General features: G+C 44.6%; 1 protein-coding gene across 3 annotated transcripts in view; it reads right to left on the reverse strand.

The window, feature by feature from the left end:
- PNPLA7 (patatin like phospholipase domain containing 7) overlaps nt 1–18,426 on the reverse strand; it is a 97,062-nt gene that overhangs the window by 19,805 nt on the left and 58,831 nt on the right. For all 3 annotated transcript variants that reach the window (XM_060270401.1, XM_060270400.1, XM_060270399.1), the window contains 4 exons: nt 18,083–18,251; nt 14,715–14,897; nt 8,646–8,764; nt 4,042–4,198 (listed from right to left, as the gene is read on the reverse strand). In XM_060270401.1, coding sequence (XP_060126384.1) covers nt 4,042–4,198; nt 8,646–8,764; nt 14,715–14,897; nt 18,083–18,251 — 628 coding nt within the window. The remainder of the gene's footprint in view (nt 1–4,041; nt 4,199–8,645; nt 8,765–14,714; nt 14,898–18,082; nt 18,252–18,426) is intronic.

An 18,426-nucleotide genomic window follows, 5' to 3' on the forward strand; every position in this document is an offset into this window, starting at 1 on the left:
TAAGAAAAATAAAAACTACTAGATACAAAGAATTACCTCTGTCAATCACTCCTACCCACAAAATGACAGCATGTGGAATGAGAAAGAGAAGAGAAAGTTATAAGAAACGTCACAAAAAGAAGAAAACAAACAGATGTGGACAGACGTAAGCCCAGCTTTCCTTCCCTAACCTGCTGGCCTCCAACTTGGCTCTCTGGCACCACCTACTGTTGGGCTCCCTGCCTTCTGCCCTACCAATCCCAAATGGACACCAACCATCACTGGTTACAGGTAGGTAGCCGTGTTGGTCTGGATCGAAGTAAAATAAAAAATTTTAAAAAATTCCTTCAGTAGCACCTTAAAGACCAACTAAGTTTTTATTTTGGTATGAGCTTTTGTGTGCATGCACACTTCTTCAGATATCTAATTGGTCTTTAAGGTGCTACTGAAGGAATTTTTTTATTTTACCAACCATCACCACTTGGATATAACAACTTTTTGGTGCCCCATTTAGTTTATTTTCCTTTTATAATATTTTATTAAGTTACCATTTTATAATATTTAAATACATCCTTATTTATTATCCTTACTATTTGCTCATATGAACTAATCGACTTCCCTCCCTCCCACCTCATGGTTTTCATAATTCATTTCTAAGACATAGCATTTGTACCTCTTCCCATTTACATTTCACTTATTCCAATTATCAGAATTTTTAAATACATATAAAAAGGTAATAATCATTGTCATTACAAGTCTTTTTATATCAACCCTACTAGTGTTGTTAATTGTTTACAATTGTCCTTCAAATATTGTCATAAATTTACTCCAATCTTTTTAGAAAGCTTGATCACACTGGTTTTGGATTTTCCCGATCAGCTTTGCCAATTCTGCATATTCCATCATCTTCATCTGCCACTCTTCTAACGTTGGTATTTATTGCAGTTTCCATTTTTGGACTAAAAGAGTTATTGCTGTTGTTGTTGCTGCATACATAAACAATTTTTGATCTTTTTTTGGAATTTCCTCGTCTACTGTACCCAGTAAGAATGCTTCTGGTTTTTTAACAAATGTATTTTTATACATTTTCTTTAACTCATTATATATCATTTACCAGAAAGCTTTCACCTTACTACATGTCCACCACATATGACAGAATTTCCCTCCTTTTCTTTACATTTCCAACATTCCTTATTTTTTGTTTTATACATTTTAGCAAGCTTAGCTGATGTCAAAGACCATCTATACATCATTTTCATCGCATTCTTTTTTAATGCACTACAGGCAGTAAATTTAATTCCTTCATTCCATAACCTTTCCCATGATTCTAATTGAATATTATAACTGAAATCTTTAACCCATTGTATCATAACCACTTTAACTTATTCATCTTTAGTATGTCATTCTAATTATAATTTATACATTTTCGATAATCATCCAGCAAGTCTGTTTCCAGCTTGGATCTCATTGTTTCAAGTCTCTGTCTTGTTCGTTTGGTATTTCAAAATTTTCAGTTAAAACATTATTAACTATTAATCTTGCCTTCTGTTCTGAATATATAGTTTCTATTCCTCTAAGGAAATATTGCCCCATGTCCATTAATTCCAAATTTTTCTTCATAAAATACCAAGAGATACTATCAAACGCTTTTCCAGCATCAATAAACATTAAAGCAGCTTGCTTATCATTCCTGGTCTCCAGATATTCTACTATGTTATCTTTCATCTATCAACCAGGAAGAAAGCCCGCTTGATCCTTGTGCTAAGATACTAGCAAATAGCTCATAATCATTATTTAACAGTGATATTGGTCTATAATGTTTAACTTGAAGTAAATCCGTATCTTGCTTTGGAATCAATGTTATGTATGCACCCTTCCATGTCATTGGAATCTTTCCTTTCATCAAGATATTATAAATTGCTTCTTAAGGGTAATGCCAGTTGTTCAATCAATTTTTTTGTAATATGCTGCCGCAAGTCCATCCGGGCTTGGTGCTTTCCCACTTTTCACTTGTTTTATAGCTCTTTGTACTTCCATATTCATTATTAAAGAATTCAGTTGGTCCTTTTTGTCATTCGGAATGTTCTGTAATTTGTTCTGTTCCAGGTATAAGTCTTTACAAAATTTCTGGAAATTCTTCCTGATCGCTCTCGGATTTTCGATGATTTTATCTTCATTTAGTTTAGTTTATTCTACCATCTTCTTCCTTTCTCCATATCTAAGCCAATCCTTTGCTTTTGCAGTACTAAAGGCTTGATTGAAACATCCCACTACCCTTCCAATAAAAGGATAGTAGAGACCTCTGGGTATAGGATGGTATATAAATTAAATTAAATTATATAAATAAATATTCTCCTACAGGAGGCTCAGCAAAGAGACACTGCCATAAAAGCTTTCCTATTGATGTGTGGCATGAACAGCTCCCCTGGGAAACTGCCCTGCCAACCCCATCCCCATCGGGTCTGACCACCAGCCTCTCATTCTCTGCCAGCTTATTTATGGCTTCAGTAGCTTTCCACCTTGAAGGGTGTGAAAACAGACAAAGATATTTTAACTGTGTTACCTTCTTCCAGCTAAGGATCTAAGTCAGGGGTGAGGGAACAGAGGCCACACCCTCTTCCCCCACGGCCATACCTCTCCCCAGCCCTGCACTGCACCCTCCCTGGGTGCTTTCGCCTAGTTGAAATGTGTCCCTCAGGTTTGATTGTGCCTTTGGCATGCCAGAATGGTGACACTGGTACGTGAGCGTGGGCATGAGTGCTGACCCTCACTTCATTTAATCCACAGATGCATGCCCATAAATGTATCTATATGTCTTCCAAAGCAGAGTGGCACATAGCACATACCGTTAGAACTCGTCAATAAAGACTCACGTCCGACAGAGCTTTAAATTTAAAGGGGCAAGCTGTCGAAACCTCTGCTGTCAAAATTGTTGTGCCATAGTGCCCCTAGAGGTCACTTCAGCATAATAGCAGGCAATACCTCTGGTTTCTAAGATTAAGATAACTCACTGCACCAATGTAACAAGCAGCTCAGCAGGATGGGGATAGTTTCTATCTTAACCGGAAACAATTAACTGTTTAACTGAGGAAATTGTGTATATACAGTATATGAATGAAATGCTGTTTAAAACAGTGTGTAAATGCTTTATTCTGTATAACTAACTTCCAAAATCTCATGCACACTCCTGCATTCTGGGAAACGGCTGCCGTCATAATAACCCCCTGATTATTATGCTACCTATGGGAGCAGGTAGGCTGCAACCTGTCAGCGGAAGCGTTTGGGCAGGGTTTCTCCAACACAAAGGATATTGATGGAGGCGACTGATAAGATATGTAGCATTGTTTGCCTAGACCAGTGATGGCGAACCTTTTAGAGACCGAGTGCCGAAACTGCAACCCAAAACCCACTTATTTATCGCAAAGTGCCAACACGGCAATTTAACCTAAATATCTCATTTTTTCCTGTGTTTTTCATGTTTCATCTTTATGACTGCTGTTGTAATTAATATTCCTTCATAAACGTTCTTGCAACACATTCTTCGTTAAATGATATTTCCATTGATATATAATTTTATGGTATAACTCAGTGTTTTTTTCTAAAAAAAATGTTTAGGGGTACTCTCATATAGAATCAAGAAAATCACCACCAGGGGAAAAGCAAATACAGCTCAAATTGGGAAAAATAAATACAGTTCAAATTGGGGAAAATAAATACAGTGGTACCTCAGTTTTTGAACAGCTTAGTTCTCAAACTACTTGGAACCTGAACACTTCAAACCCAGAAATAAGTGTTCCGGTTTGGGAATGTTTTTTGGAAGCTGAACGTGCTCTGTTCTGAGAATAACTTCCATTTTGAGTGCCACACTTCCGTTTTCCTAGTGAGGGAAGGTGGGCTGGGCGGGAAGCATGTGGCCCCCAGAAGGCTATGAGAAGGAAAAGCAACCCCTGGGCTGAAAAAAGTTCCCTCACTGCTCTCCTGGGGGTTCAGCAAAACCAAGCATACACATCTCAGGACACACACCCTCTCTAGGGTCTCATGCAGCCAATGAGAAACACTTACCATTGCCCACTGCCTGGCTTTGATCCTCATTTGGGTGTAGCTGCGCTCTTCAGCATACAGGGCACCCATGAATGAGCCAATGGAGGTGCCACCAATCATGTCAACTGGGATGCCAGCTTCATTCAGCGCTCGAATGACACCCACTTGGGAACATCCTCTGGAGCAATGCAAAATGGGAGTAGCAGGGGGAGAGATAAAATGTACATTAATAGAGGAACCAGTCAACTGTAGAGAAAACCTAAAATGGCAGCTGTCAAAAGAAATGTGAGGCTCCTCTGGCTGGAGAGGATTTCAAAAGTTAGGCCTATGGTCAATCCACTTTAAAAAAGAAATTTGACACCCAATACATGCTATTTCAGCACAACAAACAGCATTACTCCAGGACCTCAAGAACATTATGCAAAACACTCACACATATAAATTGTGTAAGATGGTGAAGATTTGCACAAAACTATTCTCTGTTCAGGAACCCCACCTGCTAAGCTCATGCTGACTGGGTTCAATCTAGGAGAGACTGGATTTGACAGCTGGATCAGTTGCCGCTGATATTGACATTTGCTATTTAGTGATTTGTTATAAATTGTTGTTGTTCTTTCTTTAAAGATTGTGAGATTCTTTTCCTCCCATAGCTTTTTTTTTGTATTACTTCTCTTCTTTTGTTTGAAAACCACATTGTGAGTTGTGCATAGGGTAGTATATAAATAAATCTCAATCTATAAAAATTAAAAATAATATTGCATTGACTTATCCTGCTAACCAAAAAAAGAGGGCAAGAAAGCAACAGCCCTGCTCTCGTGATCACTAGAACCCTTATTCAGCAACTTCTCTGGCTTGTGAGATTTCAGCAGGTGCACAAGCCCTCTGAGCAGAACTTTGAAATTTTGATAAAATCAAATTTGCTGAGATCAACACTCAGAAGATGAAATCCACATCCTGCACAAGATTCCTAGGCTTTGCTTCTCTGCCCCAGTGGCATACAAAAATCCAGCCCAGGATGCAATTAACTCAGTGGGGCGGAGTGGGGACCCCCTGTATATGCTCAGTTTATCCTCGCTAGGTCTTTACATTGAAGATGGACAACAAGGCTGAGCTGTGGTGAGCTTTGAGCCATCCTGGGTCCAAGATTTTTAAAAAAGACACCACACCAGGTTTAGCCCAGCTCTTGTGCAATAAGGCCCAAGATGGATACACAGCAGGTGCTGGGGGTTAAACCTGGGACCTTCTGAATGCAAGGCAGATGCTCTGCCACTACACATTCTAATCCTCATAGCTCCAAATTAAACAGGAAGTAAGATACTGTCTTACACCAAGTCAGTTCTGTGGTCCATCTAGATCAGTATTATCTACACTGAATGACAGCAGCTGTGAATCAGGTAGGTAGTCTATCCTAGCCCTACCTAGAGAAGCCTAGGATTGAGCCTGGGACCTCTTCCATGCAAAGCCACAGCTCCACTACTGGGCTATGGCCCTTCCACCTAAGGCAGCTGCCTCATAGAAGGACCAGTCTTGAACATGCCCCTATTCCTCCTCATCCTGTTTTAGAGTAGCCCCAACAGGCCTACTGGCAAGATTGGCCTGACCCAAGCTGACCTCTGGCCTGGCCATGTCAGCGTGCTCCCCTCTGCACCACACACCCCTCACAGCTTTGCAAACAGTGGAGTTGGGTAGACACCAAAATCCAGCTCGCTCCCCCCTTGGATAGTTGTTTTCGCTCAGCAGACATGAAACATTCCGATTTGAGCACAGTTATGTGTTGGGAACTGTGACAGGGAAAGCAATGGGGGGGAGAGAGAGAGCTGTTTCTGTTCTCTCTCATGACAAATTGCAAAAAGGGGAAAAAGAGGTAATTACCATGAAGTGGCTGGTTGGAAGGAAGAAGAAGAAAGGAAGAACAGAAGAAAGTATCTCAACGGTAATTGTTACCTGAGACGCCTGGCAAAGTTGCCTGTTTCGGGAACATAAAGCAGCCCCCCCCCCCCCATCACCACGGACAGGCTGTCCTTTTCCTGTCTTATGTGCCGCTGGCTATGGTTCAGCAAGAAAAGAAACCATACAAAAGGGAAACGCCACAGTTCACCATGAATGTCAAGTGCCTGTCAGAAACAGGCAACCTCCCTTTCAGGGCCCACGAATGGCTTTTAAAACATTTGCCCCCCTCTCACCCCAAATGCAAAAAAACAACAACAAACAAACTGGGGGAGGGTTAAGGCTGACATCTGAGGCCGTGTGTGGAGCATGATTCTCTGAGCAGAGCAGAATGTGGTGCTGGGTGTACAGTCCGCTTCACAAGAGTCTGTGCTTTAAATTTTAAGAAGCAAATTCCTAGCCCTCACAATGGCAGAGATTTATTATCAAAGATTTATATGCCATACTTCTAAACAAAACCTTTTTCAGTCTGGGGACTGGGGAACTTTCAGGGGGCAGCATGACTGGTGGGCAGAGCCAGCAATAAAATGGGTGGGGCAATGAGTGCAGAATTTACCTTTGTACAGCAGGCTGCTTAAACCCACTCCCCCTACCTCAGTCAACCATCAGTTCAGTTCAAGGATACATCCCAGCCAGGCAAAAAACACATGGAATAGGAAGCAGGGCCAGAAGGATGTGGGGCCTGGGAAGAGTCCCAAGGGTCAGGCAGAGAGGCCTGGAGGTTTAATTTGCCTTATGGGGACTGAGGTTCACCCTAGTGTCACTAAGCCCAAGAATGTGGAACTGAATTAGCTGCCTCCTGAATTATTCTTCCTCCTGCTTACATGGACTCCATTTTTCTACCCTTCCTCTGTGCTGAATTTCAAATCAGAAACCTATTCAAGGCAAGGGCTGCAGACCCACCACACATTTAAAGTACATAGTTTCCCTCAAAGAGTCTTGGGAAATGTAGTTTAACCCTCAAGGAGCTTAGAATTTCCAACCCCCTTAACAAACTAGTGCCTACGATTCTTCCTGGGGAGTAGGGCTTTAAATGTATGCTTTAAATGTACACAACCTAGCACTTTGCAAACCTCCGCGGAACGGATTGCGGTCACAAACCGAGGTACCACAAGATGTGGGAGGAAGGCCTTCCAGGTCTTTTTGAGATTATGATGTTCTCCCAGGTTGATTTCAGGGCCACCCTCACCCCCAATTCCACAAAGCTACACACGCTGTCTCCCTCTCTCTCCCGCTCCCATCAGTTTGAAGCCAGAAGGGAAGGAAAAGTGGGATATTTAGAACATTTAACAAAAGGAGGGGAGGTATAAATACACATCTGGGCTGGAACAAATGTGTGGGCGATTTTTTACTTATGGCATTTCTCCCAAACCCTGGAACAATCAGTGAGGGGCTGGCAGCCAGGCAATTACCCATGTGAAAGGAGAGGAGACAAGAAAATTCCAAGGTTCATTTCAATTTAAGGCGGGATGCATCAGCAAACACCCCCCACACCACTTCTGCAAGTGCCGCAACCTCCTCCCCCAAGGACAAAAGGGGGTGACATTTACAATCCAGAGCCAGCAGCCTTAAATGATCTTGAATGGTCCACCAAGGATATAACAGGGGCAAACATCACCTCCGCACACGGCATAGTTGCTGAAAGACATGGGGAGGGGAACGGGGTGTGCAGAGAACAAAAGGAAGGCGTGCAGTTCCTGGAGTTGCAGGAGCCCAGAATTTGCCCTTGCATGTCTCAATGCCAGAAGAGACTTCTCCAAAAATAACCTGCACACCAGTACAGAACTCTCTGCTTGCACACAGAGGCATTGTTTAGGATCAGGTGTCATAAAGATGTGTTGGGAGGGATTTGCTAGGTTCAAGGTTCAAGAGTTAATCTTCAAAGGGCTATTTTATTTAATTGTAACACTGATATCCCACCTTTTCTTCCAAGGGGTTCATGGTGGCAAACACAGTTCCCTTCCTCCCCATTTTATCCTCACAACAAGCTTGTGAGGTAGCTTAGGCTGAGAAAATGTGACTGACCCGAGGTTACCCAGTGAGTTTCATGGCTGAGTGGCAATTTGAACCCTGGTCTTCCAAGCCCTAGTCCAAGACTAACCACAACACCACACTGGCCTGAAAAACCTGGCACTGCAGAACTCATTGCCCTAAGAGGGATGGTGGAAAACACCTCTGCTTTCCATTCAACGTCTTTTAAAGAACTGTACTGTTCCAATAGACCTTGGGAACTTTCCTTTTTAAAAAATCAACAAGCTTTAATGATATGATAGTGATGCTTTTACAGGTTTTATTGCTGCGGCACTGTATATTCAATGTTGTAGAATCATAGAATTGTAGCGTTGAAAGGACCCTCAAAAGCCATCTAGTCCAACCCCCTGGAATGTACGCTGCCTTGTTATATTTTCTAAGGAAGCATTGTTTGTAAATAGTAAATTAAATTAATATGTATGAATTAAGTCAATAAATTCAAGCCAGGAATATCTAGTAGTTATAAAGGTGGAACCAAAGACGGGGGGGGGGGGGACGGGCACAAAATCCAGCCAGTTGCTGCAGTCAGTGAGTTATCTTGAGGGCCCAGAGAGATACCCTCCACTAAGCAAAATGGCCCGATGGATCTGGCAGCCTCCCAGTAGCCCAGCCCCAGAAGGATCTCAAACCGCTTTGGCCAGTCTTACCGAGCTCCACCTCCTCCAAGCACTAAAGCGACCGCATTCCCTGTCAGGACACGGGCCAGCCGGGAGAAGTCCGAGTGTCTGTCTGGAAGCTTCTGAAACACTCTCTCGTACAGTTCTTTCTGAAGGTGAGAAAGAGAGAGGTGGTCAAGGCCATCTTAGATCAAGCATTAGGAAGAGGGAACTTTGTTCTATGTATGACACTGCAGGTCATCTTTGCAACAGCTACAGTGATGCAGGCTGGTGTTATTAGCAACATATCTCAAAAATGTATTGAGCGGTTCAACTAATGTATCTACTGGGCTTACAGCCAAAATGAGATTTTGCACCTATGCTTCACAGCTCAGTCTTTGCTGTTGTGCGCCTTATCTTGCATCATTCCTAAGCTTTCAATCTCTCCTTCCTCTGTCTCCAAACCCAGCAGTAACAATACCACACATGGACTGTCTTGGCTCGACCCCATTGAAGAACTTGAACTCAGAGTGTGGTTTCCATTCAAACGCTTAATGCTCAGGTTGGTGCGATACATGGGTAAAACACTGTTCAAAGGCACAAGGAAAGACCTTGATCCAGCAATGGCATGCTCCCTGGAACCCTGTTATGAGGGAAAGGGGAGGGGCACAACTTAGCGGAGCCAGCGGTTCTGAGCCTTAGACTGGGCAGGCAGCCTAGCACTTTTCCAAGAAGAAGGAACCAGACCCATCTGTTCCATGCCTGTGCTAGCAGTTCCATGACCTGGGTGACAGAGGGGAGGCATTACTGCCTCCTCAGAGCTGGACAGGACAGGAAGAGTAAAACACATGCACACACATGAAGGGTGGGACTAGACATGGTTTCTGCTAACTCCAGAGGTAGAGCTGGTGGGGCAACAGGCAAAGACAATGAGCCCAAACCAGCCTCTAGAAACTCCAGAGATGAAGCCAGTGCCTCACACAGTAGAGGACTGGTGGAGAGATGGGATGAAGCAAGGGAAATTCCCCCCACATACTAAGACCTTACCTAGGTTCCTCTTTCTTGGGCTATCCCAGCCTGGGGAGAAGCCTTCCGAGCCTACTAGATCCTTCCCAGAGTCATCCGTTGGCCACTGCTCTTCTCTGTCCTGCCCTTGCCAGCCCCCCACCCTGCCCTCTTCCACACACTCAGAGCCTATGACACACACACACACACACACTTTTCAGTTACATGAGTAAAATTGTCCAAATAAGCAATACAATAATGCTGATTTACTGAAAATGAATTACTGTACTCTTTTATTGAATCCAAATATAGCTTGTTAAACTTGGCAGATTCAGCACTTTCCACCTCGCCTGTTTGCCATTCTCTTACACTGGATATATAACCCTAATCACTAACATCTGTCATATAAAATCCATGCTAAGCACATCATATATCATTTCTCTGTGTTCTTCTCAGTGCTCTCTTTGCACCTGTTAATAAAGGACAGAACCTACATCAGCTTGAAAGCATGAGTTTGGACCTAGTGATCATCCTACTTAACAGCAGAGCCACTGAAATTAATAGGCATGACTATCTTGGGACAATTCATTTCAGTGGATCTACTCTGAACAAATATTGCATAGTAACCCCTGGTATTTTGCAATTTCTTTATTGGTTTTAAACTCAACAGCATAGGAACATAACACTGCCAACATTTTTTGCCATGAAGACTGATCCCTACACTTCTTCTTTGGCAATCACTCACAGCTGAGTAAGATTGCCAAGAACACAGTCTTAACAGCGAGTCTGTAAGTGACTATGGAGGCCAATTCTGGATCCACACGTTCTTCCACAGTTGGGGACATATGTTTCAGGGTGAGAGAGTTGATCGTGGTGAGGGTTTGCCAAACATGCCTTCCTCTCAGCACGTCTCTCCCTTTTGTCCTGAGTTCGAGCGTCTTCAAAGTCCACGACACCTTTGACTCGCAGGCTAGTGTTTCTCAGTTGTCAGTGTTTATACAACTTTTTTTTAGATTTGCCTTGAGAGAGTCTTTAAACCTCTCTTGTTGATCACCAGCATTATGCTTTCCCTTTTCAAGTTTGGAATAGAGTAGTTGCTTTGGAAGACTATAATCAGGCATCCGAACAACATATCAAGCTGATGTTGAAGAATCATTGCTTCGACACTGGTGATGTTTGCTTCTTCCAGTACACTGGCAAGTGATATGTAAAAATTTTCAGATATACTGTTGATGGAATCTTTTGAGGAGTTGGAGATGGCGTTTATAAGTGCCCCCCCCACTTGATGGCTGCTATAATCAGGCCAGCTAACAAACATACAAAGGGGACGATACGTTATTCAGGAGAAGGGGGGTCAATTGCTTCTGAGTAATTAAGCAGAAAATAAAACAGCTCATCAAGGATGCCGGGGAAAGCGGGGTGGGGAGAGTGCAAGGCTTGGTCTGATCATCTCACACTGTGCAATTGCCTGACACGACAGAAGGCCACCCTAGGGTGGGTGTGGAAGGAAGGAAGAGTGAAGAAAACAACACCCCCACCCCCACAAGGATACATTTTGTTAAATGTCTGGGGCGAAAGAGGAAGCATCCAGGTGCACAAACTCCACCTCCCACACACATAATATGGGGAAGCTTCCCCAAAGAGCACTCAGAGCTCGGTGACAGAGCACATGCTTGGCATGCATAAGGTCCCAGATTCAGTCCCTCCCTTCTCCAGCAAAAAGAAGAGGAAAGAGCTTTTAACTGCTTAAGACCCTGAAGAGCAGCCAGTCAGAGCAGGCACTACTGGCCAAAGTGAAGATGGTCTGCACTGTTATAAGGCAGCTCCTTCTGCTCTTATGATGCCCACCTTAAGTAAGTAGCTGATGGATCAGGCCAAAGACGGCCCATCTAGTTCAGCATCCTGTTCTCAGAGTGGCCAACCAGATGGCCCAATGGGAATCCTGCAAGCAGGAAACATGAATGCAACAGCAACTCCCTCGGCTTGTTCTTTTCAGAAACTAGTATTCAGAGCCTCAGACAGTGGGCAAGCCACGATGACTACTAGCCTTGACAGCAATGTCCTCCCTCTACCGGTGGAGGCAGTTGTTGTTGGCATCCGTCTGTCTCGAGAGACAATGGAGTGTGCCCCTGGGGGTGAAACCAAACTACTGGAGAATCACAGCACTTGCTGCCTCTCGCGTTGTTTTTGCTACGTTAGCAGCATTGAAGTGACCTCTCTGGAGCACAAGCCTGGGCAATGTGTAGAGAGAGGTCCTGGGCTGCCCAGAGAACAAGAATGCCCTCTCGACCTGACTTGTATAGACCAAAGGAAAGCAGAGCAATACATTAGGCACCAGCTTGGCTGCATGAGTTGCTGGAAGGAGGCATACAAGACACCATCCAATCACTTTAGGGTCTCCACTTAGGCTTTTCTTCTCCTGAAGATATCCCACAAGGCAATGGAGGTTTAAGATCAGAGTCTTCCTTCTCCTAGATGGGCTACCTTCCCAGGTTGATGAGTCCCATCCGCCCTTCACTTTCCTCTACAGCAGTGTTTCCCAACTTTTTTCCAACTGTGGCCCCCTTCCAACTTTGTTCCCTTCCTGTGGCTCCCCCCATGGGCGTAGCCAGGGGGGCAAGGGGCAGCTGCCCCCCAAGTAAGTAAAAATCAACACAAATCAATACAAATCTGAGGTTCTGCTTCCCCCAACAAAAATCCTGGCTATGCCCATCCCCCTCATCCTACCGGTAGAAAGGGAGCTATTTAAATGTTTTGTTTGTAAATAGAACAGGTTTCATTTATAATTTTTATAATTTATACAAAATACAATTACATAAAATGATAGGAACATGATGCAATATTGTTGAAGCAGAAAAACATATGATCATGGAGCTAGGAGCGACCCCAAGGGTCATATTTCTGGTGCAACCGCCTGCAATGTAGGAAACTCAGCTAAAGCATCCATGACAGATGGCCATCCAACCTCTGCTTAAAAACCTCCAAGGAAGGAGAGTCCACAACCTCCTAAAGGAGATCCATCTTCCATGTATTATAAAAAGTAAACACTTATTTGACCCAAGTTATTAGACATACAGGGGGAAACCTACAAATACAGTCCAAAAGGTGCACACGGATTTCTGTATATATGGGAGAATTTTAAAAAGCAAGTGGTCCTCACTGACCTGATCAAAAAGATCTTGTCAATCAGAGGAGCCCTGGCTGCCTAGATAAACCTCTATAGCCCCACATACTCTTACCTGGGAGTAAGGCCCACTGAACTCAGTGTGGCTTTCTTCTGAGTAGACAGTTATTTACTAGATGCAAGTGATCAGCACCAAACAACCCTGCTTGACTAGGCCCTGGGGTGGATTTCACCCCTAGCCTTGCAGAGCTGAGTCAATGCTGCCGACAGGCCCCGCGCCCCTCAGCAACATCCAAAGCCCCTGCTCCGCTAGGCGCTGGGGTGGATTGCACCCTGCGCCATGCAGAGTCAGGCCCAGGCTGCCACTGGGCCCAGCACTGGCGGCAGCAACAAGCAGCTCCAGTCCGCCCAGCTCTACCCATTGCCACCCCACTACCGCAGTTACCTGATCTTGAGGTTCTGCATCGCAGGCTCTACTGGTCAAAACAGGAGCCTCGGCAATCAACCTCTCCCACTGGAAACAAACCAGGACTGGTGCAAGAAAATGCATGTGGCAAAAAGGAGCATTAGGCCCCTCGTGGGCTGCCCCCTACCCGCTTGTGATTGGTCCAGTGGATAGCCAGCCAATCAGGATTTTTTTTAAAAAAATTGTTTTCTTCATTTCTCACTTCCCTCTGTGGACCCCTAGCCTTGTGTTATGGCTCCCTCATTTACGTGATTTTCACCTGTGGCCCCCTTGGAATATTCAGGGGGGTGGGCAGGGGCATATGGCCTCTGGGTTGGGAAACACTGCTCTACAGCACATGCAGAAACTCCTTCTTGACTGTTGGACGCACTCTTGGTCTTGTCCACTCAATCCACCAGATACTGACTTTGCATGCAGGAAACGTCCCTAACTCACTGAGGGTTTGAGACCCATCGACTGCCCTCACCTGATTTGGCTGGCCTGTCAAAGCCACTTCCTGTGACATGGCCACTGCCGCATGCTGACAGCTTCAAGGAGCTACAGGTGAGAATTGAGTGTGGGGCGGGGGGAGGTGGACAAACTACCCCAGAAGGAGCACAACATGTCCCCCACAAGATGTAGTACGTACATGTCCCCTAACACCCCAGGCAGTATGCTTTCTAATACCAGTTGCTAGAAACTTCTGGAGGAGAGAGTGCTGCTGTGCTCAGGTTCCGTTTGCAGGCTTTCCACTAAGGCACCTGATTAGTCATTGTGAGAAGAGGATGTTGAACTAGATGAGCCATTGGGCTGATTTATGTTCTTAGCGGAAGTAGCCATTGTGGCTTGTAGCTTGTGGCTGCACTTTCCCACACTGCTTGCCTATGTGACAGCCAATCTTAGGAGTCATTGGAAAACAGGATAGAGGCTTTCAGAATTTCCCTCTTGGGCAAAAGTTGTTGTGTATCAGAACAGCTAACCAGAAGTCTTAAAGCATGTTAGATGATGCTTTGGGTTGAACAGTTGAGCCGGAATTCTGTATCAGCTAAGAGTGTTGGACTAAGACCTAGTGTTCCATTCCCCATTCAACCACTGGGTTGACCTTGGGTCATTTAGTGTCTGGCTGCCTAACTGATCTCACAGAGTACAGTGAGGATAACGTGAGAGGTGGATAACCCAAATACACCACCTTAAGCTTCTTGGTAGGAAAAGGTGGGATATAAATACAATAAAAATAAAAATCCAGGTCTCATGGGTCAAGCACACACCAACTGCTGGGGTTCTGAGAAATACTGTTGGCAGATGGGTGAAATGAAATGGGTGTAGTAACCACCAATAGTGACTTGGCAATGGAACAGGGCAGTGCTGACTGGTGACCACTGCGAACAGTAGGGCTGAAGGTAAGGAGATCAACAATAAGTGATGCCAGAGCCAATGACAGGAAGAGCTACACCATGATTGGTTGTAAGAAGGGAGACAGGTGGGAGCTAAACCAGCCTCCAGTTGAACAAGGGATTCCCCCCCTCCCTCCCATGAAGCTACCTACCAGCTTGGGGAGGCTTCGCCGTGAGAAAACCCGCCGGGGGCAGCGAAGATGGAGGTGGGCTGAACACCAGCTACGCATGTTGAGCCATTCCACAGTCCGGGAGGGAAGGGGGCCATCCTCCCTGTGAAGTAGAATCAGCTGCTTCTGGGCTCGGACAGCCGTGTTCTCCAGCATCCGCTCCAGCTAGAACAACGATAGAAAAGGATTGTCAAGGTAAGCACAGCTGCCAGTGGCCCAGTCCTACAGCAATCATCCCACATCATTCACAGACACACTTCATGTGCTAGCACACTGATTTAGTTGCCTGCTCCTGCCCCCTGGCCTGCAACAGGCACACTGGGGATAGTTAGTGAGGCATGACCTTCAGAATTCTGTGCTGCTACACAGCAAAGGTACATTTCTCCTAGTGACTATGGCACTACCATAGAATCAGCTTCTGCATAAAACCAGTTTCTGTTTTTTAAAAAAAGAAAAGAAAGCATGCACTTGAAAATGGATGGGCAGCAACTGATTAATCTCATGGGCCAAAGGGTGGTTTGAATACAATTTGGGGTGCCTAGAACAAGGTTTCTTCCCTCCCTCACTTCTCCATGACCAGCAAAAGAATGGGGGGAGGGAATGCAAGGACAAAAAAGTAGGTGTGTATCCAACTGTGTTCTTCTCAGAGTAGACCCCATGTAATTAATGGGCCTCGGTGATGTGGTGGCTATATTGTCAGGACTAGAACCTGGGAGACCCAGGTTTAAATCCCCCCCCTTTGTCACGAAGTTCACTGGGTGATCTTGGGCTAATCATCAACTCTCTGCCTCACCTACCTCACAGGGTTGTTCCTAGAAGAGACATCTGATTAGCAATTGCGAGAACAGGATGCTGCACTAGATGGGCCACTAGCCCATGGGTAGGTAAACTAAAGCCCAGGAGCCGGAGTCGGCCCAATCGCCTTCTCAATCTGGCCCGCAGACGGTCCGGGAATCAGCATGTTTTTACATAAGTAGAATGTGTCCTTTTATTTAAAATGCACCTCTGGGTTATTTGTGGGACATGGCTGGTGTTTTTACATGAGTAGAATGTGTGTTTTTATTTTAAATGCATCTCTGGGTTATTTGTGGGGCATAGGAATTTGATTTTTTCTTTCAAAATATAGTCCGGCCCCCCACAAGGTCTGAGGGACAGTGGACCGGCCCCCTGCTGAAAAAGTTTGCTGATCCCTGCACTAGCCTGATCCACCTGAGTTTTTCCTTTCTGCGGACTTTTAAAAAACTACCTTTTAGATCTGTAGATGTACAAAAAGCCTTGTTACAAAAAGAGTACAAATTAATATTTCAGTTAGGAACCTTGTTTCCAAAAGGTTTGAATACCAAATTTGACCTTGGATGTTATATACAGTATAAATCAATTTTTTTGTGCCTTTGTTCGTTTAGCAATAACAGAGAAGTGTTACTGTACCTTTAACCATGTATGAATGCGATCATTGATTCAATGAACCTGTAATGTATTTAAATGTTTGATATTACCAGTTTCTATATTTGCTGTGCCTGTGAGTATTTTGTGTGACCTTTTGTCTGGAGCGAACTGTGTTGAGTGATTAGGTAAGACACAACATGAGATGTGTATTGCCATTTTGTATTATTTAGCATTATTGACTGATGAAGTTTGCTGCGAAACCTGGATAATATCTGGAGAACAGGTCTCATCAATTGTCCATTTGTATCACTTTTACCGTGGGAGTGGTGTGGAGTTGTTTTCCCGCAAACCGCTCATACATATATGGCTTTGCGCTTCCAGCAAACGACTACTTGAAGAACGCTTTCTCGCAACCACTCCTACGTTTATGGCTTCGCGCTTCCAGTGAACAACTATTTGAAGAACAATTTGTTTGATCCAGCTGTGTAATGAAATACTTACTGCATACACAACCGGTATAGCAACGAGAGAGACATTAGTTAATTCTATGTTTATGAGTATCTTCAGGCTTGGTTATGCACACTGCACTTTAGTTTGCTCATTGTTTAGTAGGTTTATGAGTTTATATACTTATTCTAGTAAAATTGTCCTTTATATTCATAAGCCAGTTCTGGTGTTGTTGGTTTGTTGTTTAATAATTGTTATTACACCTGATACTTTTTGTGTATACTTTGCAGTATTTTAAATTGTAACCTGCCCTGGGATCTTAGGGTGAAAAGTAAGAAAATGTAATAATAAGCAATAATCATAATAGTCATAAGAAAGGGAGAGGCAAGAAGATCATCCTAGGGAGCAGCTAACGTATCTGGGTGTTGATAACTTCTGTGTCTCACAGCCTATTTATTATCTTGCCTCTATAAATTAGAAGCTCCAGGGCATTTCGATCATTTTCACCATCCTTCCCAAGCACCCTATCTATGCTGGATGAATGACTGGTGTGGGGGTTTTATTTTGTTTTCCTACATTTTGCATAAGAAAGAGTGTGTATCTTGAGTTCAGATAGTCACATCGTGCAACGCTGGAAAGCGCAGGGGTGTCACTATGAGGAAGGTGTTTGTGGTGCAGTCCTAAAAACAGGCTTGTGGATGCATTTTGCCAGGCTCTGCCATAATCAGAACAGAAGAAAGGGGAGAGAAAAGCAGCAGACCTCAGAATCCAACACAAAAGCAGCTTACATGGCCTGAATCTCATCCCGGTAAATCCGGTGCCTGCAGTTTAATCGGGAGTGCCAACCCTCAGCACAAGTTGATAAGCTCCAGCAGGCAGAAAGTTGACTTGCTTGCATAGTGGGGCTAAGCAGGTTGCAGCTGACACAGAAAGCAGCCCACAACCAGAAAGCTGCTCTCTTAAATCCTTCCTCTCAGACGTCTGTATACTGTACGTGATTTCCTTTACTAAGTGGTATAGAATGCAGGATGGATGACATTTCAGTATGTTGTGCAGCTAGTTTGCAGACAGACTAGAGCATATCCACAGATTTGCAAGATACAATGGTGGTTTGCAAGGCTGGCTAGAGGTTCCAGATACGTAGCACAGCTCTGAAGCAGACCAGGGCTCAATCTCTGACATGTGCAGTTAGGGCTGGGGGGGAAATGGTCTGAAAACTTGGTGAGTCACTGCCAAGGATCAACGGTCTGGCTCAATATTAAGGCAGTTGCAAAATTGCTCTATTATTCAAAATAATGATGAATAGAATCTTACTTTATGTTTAGAGGAAGGGCAGTATTTCAGTGATACTGAATCTGCTTTGCATGGAAGAGGTCCTAGGTACAATTTCTGGCATCTTCAGGAAGGGCTGGTAAGAGCCCCTGCCTGAAGCCTAGACAGCTGCTGCAAGTCAGAGTAGAAAATACTGAGCCAAGTGGGATGACATGGTAGAAGTTAGAGGTTTGGGAAAGCCTCACCTCTCCAACCGTCGGCTCCTGTTCCCCCAGGCCCACAATCAAGATGCAGTCGGCCTGCCGGATGCAGCGCTGAGTCCAGGGGGTGAGAGTGCTGTCAGACTGGTAGAGCACAATGCGGTGCATGTCCTCCTGCTGGCCCAGCCAACTGGACAAGCGGTACTCATGGATGCTGAAGAGGGGAGAAACACAAAGAGGAAGAAACCGGTATGAGGGGGCTCTTTGTATCCAAAGGCCTTGGTCTTGAAGCATTAGTCAGAACCCATGATTGTGGGGACAGCAGGGGAGAAGAGCAATGGCAATGGCTACTAGCCAGGATGGCTGTGCTCTACCTCCACAGTTAGAGG

Source organism: Zootoca vivipara, chromosome Z, assembly GCF_963506605.1.
Source record: "Zootoca vivipara chromosome Z, rZooViv1.1, whole genome shotgun sequence".
Taxonomy (NCBI): domain Eukaryota; kingdom Metazoa; phylum Chordata; class Lepidosauria; order Squamata; family Lacertidae; genus Zootoca; species Zootoca vivipara.